Here is a 9,369-nt window from a genome sequence, read left to right as displayed (position 1 = left end):
AGCATTCTATTGATATATTACCTGTATAGGATTTGTTAGATCTTCCATCTGAGTTCCCTGTATATTTTCTACTTCATTTACCAATGTTTTCACAATATATACGATCATGAAAAAATTAGAGCTAGGGAATTCTAGATTCATGTAGATACAGTACTATTTAGAAGAAGAAAACTAAAGCCAATACAAAACTGGAACTTGCAAATTCTATCATAAGGACTGCAAAATCCTGGATTTCCCATTCTCAGACATCATCAAACATTAAATCATATGTTGCATTGTGCCAGCTCTGTTTTAAATGCAATTACAATTAGCCTTAATCAAAGACAAAATTAGACTCAGCAAAGCAAAGTGCGTTTTACAAATAGAGCACTCATTGTCTCCTTCCTCTGCCCTTTTTGGTCATTTGAGAAGCCGCTTGTTCTTTTGCTAACTCTTCCGTTGGATCAACTGGAGAATACAACATAAATATACATTAAAACCCAGAATGCAAATCTAGCATTACCCTTGAAACAAAAATTTACAAGACACTATATTGTTAAGACTTAAGACCAATATGACTCCAACGCTATCTTTGATTAAGATTTAAAATTAGTAATAAAGAAGATTAAGAGATTAAACAAGACAAAAATATGTGAGTATGACATTAGGACTATACCATCAGGGCCACGAGCCATCAATGTAAAGAAAACATTATTGAGCTTCTCCATTTTCTTTGCATCTTGTGCCTGATCTGTCTTGAATTTTAGACACTGTACAGTTTGCAAGTTTGCAAGTTTTATATCAAATTATATACAAAATAATTAAAGAACTTAATGAATGCAAATATAAGTATCAACCGTTGGAACCTTCCAACTATAACATTTAATTCAAACATACATTCCTTCATATTATTCTTGGGTATTTTCACCCATTCTGTATGTATATAATGTTACTTTTTATCCATACATAGAGGACAGTTGAATTTCTTTGTACAGTCATTGTATACATTTTTCAAATGTTCCCTGCATTGTCCACTAAGATTTGGGCGTGGTTAGTTCGTTTTGGGAAAAAAATTCCAGAAATCCATATCACACTCTTCAGTGACTTGGCAGCATTGATATTATTGTAGTGGTTATATGATAGTTTTCTCCTTAGCTTTATCTTCCTATTTAAAATGTACAACGTTTTTACATGACAGATTTAATTCAATTCTGAATAATGAATGCTACGTGATTTGTGCTGGACCTAGAGGTTGTAGGGAGGACAAATCACAAAATAATTAACAGAGGCATATACTTAACTAATCAGTTAGCTAAATTGAACATGCAAAGGGAATGAATTATTCTTCTACTTCAATTTTTAAAATCTAAAATCAAATCTTTAGATTCATAAACAGATATTGAAATGTATTCCCAATGGTTCAGATTTGGGCTCATAACAAACTAGCTAGCGAAACTCCTACAATCTGCATGGAAGTGGGTAGTAATTCAAACATTATAGATTATAAGTTGTAAATTATTGAAGTGTCTATCGCAAAATTGTTCATTAAGCTAAAAAGCTTATTGGTGTATATTCTTATGAGCATTTGGATGGGGACTAATCATAAGCCTGCCAATCTTGGATCTTAAGATATGGAGGGGAAATTAACACGGCCTCACATCACCATGTTATATTTACTTGTGGAGAATACAATAGTGTCAAAAAATCAAGAATATTATTACAAGCCTGAAATAGAACAGCATATTTTAGAATACAAAATGTCAGAATTCATAATGACACCTGCACAACATCTCATGGCCCCTTAGACATAAATATATCACAGCCATGATGACCCTGTCAGAAATGTTGTCATGGATGTTAAAGGTATACAGACTATTTAATGTTGTCAATAATGTCAAGGGTATATGGACAATTAGAAGTTATCATTGATGTCAAAGGTGAGAAGACATAGTCAATTGATGTCAATGTACGAGCAAAATTGTTTGATTGATTGCCAATGATGTCAAAGAGTTCATAGAGGAAAGATTGACAGATCAAATAGTTGCCATCACTTCATTCCCACCACTAGAAAATGGAATGAAACCTTGTAAGGAGAAAGTTGGGGACAAGCTGCCATATCATTGAATCCTGTAATATGCTAGAGCATAAGAGGAAGCTGAGGAGAAGCAACAAAGGAAATAATATTTCATCCCCTGCAAAGAGAGGCTCAAGGAGACCTCAGAGTGGCTTGGCAAAATCCATTGGTCCACATCCTTCTTTGCCAATGCCACCACCTTCAAAACCACAAATCGTTGCATGAAAAAGACGCCCATTAGATACATCCTTCAAAATGAAATTAGAGAGGTTGCTGATCAAAGTGCTGCTCGTTGCATTTATGCCAATGGGCTTCCATTCAACCGATGGAGAATACCTTTTGCTATACACCTCTTGAATATATTAGTCCTAGGTATGAAAAGGTGCGAACCGGCTTATTCATCAATGTTATAATATGTTCCCTAAAGGGACGATGCTCTTAAAGGTAATGGATTGTGACAGGCAAGTCAAAGATGCAAGTTTCATTGCTGATATTCTCATGCAATCAATTGAGATGGCAGGGGCTACAAATGTTTTACAAGTCATAATGGACAAGGCTAAAAATTGTAGGGCATATGGGGCTATAGGGCCACATTGTTAGTCCTAAGGGATCAGATTACTGAGAGAGGGGGTGAATCAGTAACCAACTGATTATGCAACTTTTCAAACACTCAAACCCTTATCACAGCATAAGCTTAATAACAGCAAATGAAAGAAACCACATCCACAAAATAATGCAACAACTGACACAGATATTTTGGTCTTGTGGAAACCCAACTTGGGTGAAAACCATGATGGGAATTAGTACCCACAAATTGTGCACTCCTCTAAAGTACACCCTATTAGGAGCTTAACCCTGTTAGGAGTTACAAAGACACTGTTATGTGTCACCTAGTCAAGGGATTTACCTCAAGCTATGTTAAGAGTAGCCTTGTTAAAGGACTTAGAACACTAATTAAAGTGCCACCCTATTAAAGGATTTCAATAAAGGACCTAATAGGATCCACTTGATTAAGCGATTTTACTACTGCAACTATTAGGAAATAGCAGGTAGAATGATTTGCTGATTAGCACCTCCTTTTCTTGATACACTTCACTTCATTCCACACTAACCTCTAGCTTGATCACACCTACACACTTCAATTGCACCATGATCAACACACCAAACTTTTTGCCTTCACCAATTTTATAACATTCTATGAAACCCTAAACATTTCACCTCCTTAGACTTGCCCTAGAAATGTTTGCTTTTGATCTTTAAATATGCATCAATCACACACCGCGCACACAATGAATTTCCTATACCACGTCGTCCCATAATTAATCTTACATTTAAATTCATGAAGAACTGTCAAACACATTTTGACCAAACAGCTCCTAGAATCATCATGGGATGCTTGCATCGAGCTTTGGAATGTCAAATCATTACACACAATCATTTACACACATCACCACATCATGTCCACCTCGACCAAATTCACTAACTCATCCATACCAGTCATCGATCTTTGATCTGACGTCGGATACTTGAGAAAACAAATTGTTTATCGGAAACTATAAACACCTACTCACCGGTCATCCAAATGAGTTGCAATCGTAACCATAATATCTACAATGCATGTTATTCTTACTCATTGATCGATCTACTTAACTCTTCATCGATTTGATCAAATGATCAAATCACTTACTATCTGTCACTAACTATTCTAGCAGTTTCACTATTCACTTTCCACTGCTTATAACTTACTCAGTCTTTCACATTAAGAGTAGCAGTCATACATTTGATTAGTTGAGACGCCCCTAAGTTTCCCATAAGAATATCGACCAATCACACTCACTGCAACACCCCATTCATCAAATTCATACTCTAAAACTTGTAAAGAACACTTGGTCAATACTTAACATCAATGACAACACAATAACCGATCATCATTTAACCAAATTTGTAGCATGATAGCTCCAATCATCTCTTATCATCACTACATTAGTTATGCCAACACACATATAATTACATTTTTTGGACACCCTATACAATTCACTAACTCAATTTAATCATTCAAATGATTGGCACTCAAATTAATAAGTCAACAAAATTTACACGAAGGCTAAGGAGATACATATGCTTGTGACTAATCATTACATGATACACGCCATATTTAGACCTTCTCTTCATTGGAGTTGTTGAAGGCAATTTAAGTTTGTTTTTGTATTGTATTTTTTTATTTTTATTTTTTTATTTCAAAAAAAAATTATAATTGAACTTGATAGATGACATTATGCCTTATGCCATGTTAGGTTGTCAAAACACGATTTGAATCTCCAACAATTGTCTTAAGACAACTTGTGAAGGTGTGAGAGGCCTCGAGTGCTAGGTCATTAACACTTTGTGGAGTACATGGAGGCACTCAAACACAAAAAGAACCTAGAACACAAAAGCATTGGTTCTTGATGATGAATGTAGGTCGCCCAAGATATGTTTTGGGGCTCACCAAGCTCGTCATGAGCATATTAGGTATGTTGACATTGATCGGGCGATAATTTTGATGAACATAAAAAACAATAATAGTAAGCAAGGAACATATAGATACATTTTCAAAGTTGAGGGAAAAATTGTTATTGACCACTGGAACAAGATGACCACCCCCTTGAATCTCTTGGCATAGGTTTTGCCACCGAGGTTTTATAGTCATGAGATGATTTTAAAACCAAGGAAGGTGGCACTATATAGAGATGCAAAGGTTCCTACTAGTTACAAGACTGCATTTACAAAGTGATACAAAAGCATCGTGGGTGTAAGAGAAATCTTGCATCACCCAAAAATATTTTCTTTTCACTCTTTTCTATTACATTGAGTATTTGTATTCATGATTTATATGAACATTGTTTTATGTCTTATATTATTGATAAGAATAATATATACATAATATATTATATATGTAATATAATATATATAATATATATTATACATTATATAATAATATACTACATATATGGTTAATATATTACTATTACATATATGCTTAAATGTGAGTTATACATATAGTTAACTAAAGATGATTAACTATAGAAACATATCTCTTCATCTCTTCATGTCTCTTGAAGAGACATGTCTCCTCTTCTCATATTTATATGAGATCCAAATCTGCATTTGGAAATCATCAATCACATTGGCAATGTTACTACATTTGCAGAAACGATCCTAGAACATCAACATGATGTCAGAGCCGGACTGCAAATGTAAAATAAGGATTAAGCAGAAGGACAAACACGATAGTTTCTATATCAGGCTTAGATGGAGGGACGATCAGAGGCAATTCATGAAGGAATCAACAACTGGCATTGAATAGGGAGATGTGACTCCTCATAGGAATATGGAACAATATGGAAGAAACATGGAAACATTATAGTCAATTCCAGTCAGCAACCTGTACGATTAAATCACAGACAATGATGACAACAGGATTATCTACATATGACAACCAATCTGCACAATAGAAGTTTACGTCAGTCATTGCAATAAACGAAAGGAAATGTGGAGATTCAATTTATATAGCTTTACAAAGACTACAGTTTGGTAGTGAGTCACTACTGCTGCAAGGACATGTGATTAATATCATTTAGAGGATTCAGTGTTTCTATAAAATAAAATTTCCTTGACTGTTAACAAGGATCATCGAACCATTATTTGGCCCTCCCATAAAATATATGGAAGAAAGATAATGCCTATGCAACCAAAAGAAAACCCTACATTGCCATCAAAGGCAATAAAGAATTATGAAACTACCGTGTCATAAATTATGCTACATGGATATAACTACAGTTAATGGAGAAAGGACAATCATGGCCTGGTCTGTACAAGTCAGCTTGCACGTCATAAGCATTTGAATAGATTGACCGTCATCTGCTGCGGATTACGTGGAAAGAGCATATTTATCGAATATAAAAGAGATCAAACCCATATTTTTGACCAAAGTATCAAATTGTCAATAATAGGGAGTACATTACAATAAGCAAAATTGCGATCAGGAATGTTTGGATAAGGAAGAATGATAACAATAGCAATTTAAATTCAATTTGTGCCACTAGACACATTATAAATGACCCATATTCTGCATTGCTGAGAGAAGCATTAATAAATCATAAATGAATTATGATTATTAGAGGAACAAAGTATGATAATAATGATGGAGATTGATAAAGTATATTTAAAGGAATGTATAAACCCATACCTGAGTACAACGAGGCAAAATAGTATCGTGATACAGGGAGAAGAATCGGAATACCTAACAGCTAATAATACATCTAATAGTGGCGTGGAAGCCAAAATGCATCGAAAGGGGATAGGAGATCAGATGGATCAGAGATTCACATATTCCCTGCACACCAAGCGGTGAGTGGTGACTAGAAATAAGACATTTACTGCATATTTACTGCACACTTTGACTCATGATCATTAGATATGATAGTGCAGGGTCACGTCAGCAATTGCAGGCTGCCACTAAGGCTTGGGTAAGAGAGGTACACACTTTCCTTATTCATTAATTTTGATTAGTAAGGTATATTTAAGAAATGGAAAATGTTATGTAATATAGTTAAGTAAGAATTATATTAGTAATTTTATAATAACTATATAATGAGATGATCAAATAAGGTGAAGTAAATATTTGATAGATTATTAAATATGTATATAATAGTGATATGGGAATAATATAGATTAGAATGTGTATATTATTCAAAGTCAAGGATTATTGTTTGGTATTATTTTAAGGTAATGTTATATTATGTTTATCTTCGATATTCATTTAATGATATTTTATTATCAAGTTGAATACAAATATAAATGATTTTATTTATTGAAATAAAATCAGAATATTTGTGATAATCAATTCTTTATATGAAAAATGTATATAAATAAAGCTACTCATTATGAAAAATGACATCAATCATGAAATTTATAAGAGTATATGGACAATACATACATCCTAAGTTACAGCTAGGAAATATTATGTTCCATAGGAAAATAATAATATGTTGAAAAATATTGATTAAAGTAAATCTACAGAAAATGGAATATACGTATATATGGTTAATGTATATATACTTAAATTAGATATTTTTTTATTGAAATAATTTGGATCGTTCTTAGATTAATGTCTAATAGAATGAAATATCAAATAAAAGAATTATTGATGTGAGTATTTTATTTATCTAATCTTTGTAATATCTCGCTTACTTGTTTTTCTATATGAGCATTTGCCTTGATCTTTTCCTTCGAGAATGTTCTTGTAGGAAAAGGAGGATTAATATCAAATTCAAGATAGTCTAACACTTTGTTAAAGGGAAGTCTATTTTAGAAGCGTAGAAGATTTTTGTTCAGAGGGATTTTGACACATCTGTCAGAGGGAGCAGATAGAGGATATGGTTTCATCAAACCGTCAGTGATATCGATCATATTGATTCAGAGGGAGTAAACCAATATTGTGATGGAATCTTCAATGATCGATAAATTGTAACAGTCAAGAGAACTGAATTCATGCAACTATGTAAATGGGCCTACCCCTTGCGTACATCATAAGAAAGTTGTCACTTTAATTAAACTATCTACGAGTCTCTCTTTGATAAATGAAACTTGACGTATCAATTGTAGAGTCATTCAAGTGGCACAATCATACTCAATCAAGATATTGGTGTGTTGTGGATGAGTTTGTGTTCACTTCTACTATTAAGCCTAATGAATGTTTGGAGCTTCAATGGATGAAAAAAGCAAGTTGGAACTTAGAAAGGAGCTATCATAATTGATACAAAGTTGTTCAACAATATAAGAATGAGTGGAAATTTTACATTGTGGGGGGAATAATAGTCAATATTTCATTTCCACTAGAACCTTATTTAGAGGGGAGATGTTCCATTCTCAAATAATCTAAAAAGACAATTTATGAATCTTCATGTGCAGATAAGTAGTACTCTTATCTTTTACATTTATCTACTCATTGTAGTCTCTCTTATTTTTAGTTCTATACACACTATAAGGGTTATTGGTCTTGATCTTTTCCTTTATGTTTGAGAATGTTCTTACAGGAAAAGAAAGTTGATACTTTACACATGCTCCCAAATATTGTGCAGGCTCTTGAAGCAAGTATCTTTAATGATTGAGATTATGAATTTCTTCTACATTAAGAGAGAGTATGACACTTCTTCAAAGGAAACACAAAAGCTTAGAAGATTGATACTCAGAGGGAGTCTAGAAATACATGTGGGCGACTACATGATGTGATGGGCCTACTCCTATGTATATAATGAGGAAGTGATGAATTATCATTTGAAAATCAGACAATTGATTCAGAGTGAGTTTGACAAGCATCCTTGGGTGAAGAGAATTTCTGAGGAAATAACTAGAGGACCATGACTTCCCAAGATCGATGTTCAAAAAGAGAAATTTTGAGATGCAATACTTGTGAATGATATCTTCTCTATGAGAAGAAGTTCTAAGTGAAATTCCTTGAAATGCATTCTTCTCTGTGAGAGAGAATTGAGGTGAAAACCTTTGTACCACCCTTTGACTGGGTTCATGGTGGTTACCATTTCACATATGCTATGTAATGAAAGATGACGATCTTTCGTTGACGTATATAAACAAAAGGTAACCATTATAAGATGACGATCTTATAAATGGTAGGCCTGTTATCACGGTTCTTTGGAGATTTTGTTGGACACCATGATAATGAACAAACGGAAGGTAATCTTTGTAAGATGACGATCTTGCGAAGGATAGGCCTATTATTATGACAATTTTTGTTATGTATACGCCGGAAGTCATTGATAACGAAAGCATTATGATTACTCTAGATGTTGTTTTGGACAATTAGAGATCATAATATATGTTATGATAGTGTTCATAACATTGTGATTGTAGTTATTTGACAAGTCACTATTTCAAAGTGTTAAAGTCAAATAATATGTTGTGTATAGATATCCTTGATATTGATATCTCATAAATGTTTTTGTCATATCTCCCTTGCTAAGACTGAGTGTTGAAGTATTGCATCAATCGGAGTGATATACTCATTACATTGAGTATTTGTATTCATGATTTATATGAACATTGTTTTATGTCTTATATTTTTTATAAGAATTTTATATATATATATATATAATATTATATATATATATAATATTATATATTTAATATTATATATATATATATAATATTATATATTTAATATTATATATATTATATATATTATATATATTACATATATGGTTAATATCATACTTTAAAATACCGGTGATTAATCGCAAAAAACGCGGTATTTCGCG

The 9,369-nt window shown here is 33.0% G+C and overlaps 1 protein-coding gene across 1 annotated transcript in view; it reads right to left on the bottom strand.

The window, feature by feature from the left end:
• Positions 1-202: 202 nt before the first annotated feature.
• LOC149552744 (Signal recognition particle, SRP9/SRP14 subunit) overlaps positions 203-9,369 on the bottom strand; it is a 33,408-nt gene continuing 24,241 nt past the window's right edge. Inside the window, exons 3-4 of the mRNA XM_089788289.1 lie at positions 656-749; positions 203-447 (exon numbers count right to left, since the gene is read on the bottom strand). Of these exons, the coding sequence (XP_089644415.1) occupies positions 371-447; positions 656-749 (171 nt within the window). The 3' untranslated portion in view covers positions 203-370. The remainder of the gene's footprint in view (positions 448-655; positions 750-9,369) is intronic.

Source organism: Cupressus sempervirens, chromosome 6, assembly GCF_028749045.1.
Source record: "Cupressus sempervirens isolate cs-2001-9-10 chromosome 6, ASM2874904v1, whole genome shotgun sequence".
NCBI classification, from domain to species: domain Eukaryota; kingdom Viridiplantae; phylum Streptophyta; class Pinopsida; order Cupressales; family Cupressaceae; genus Cupressus; species Cupressus sempervirens.
Note: the sequence above shows the minus strand (reverse complement) of the source record. Positions and strands in the feature narration are given on the sequence as shown.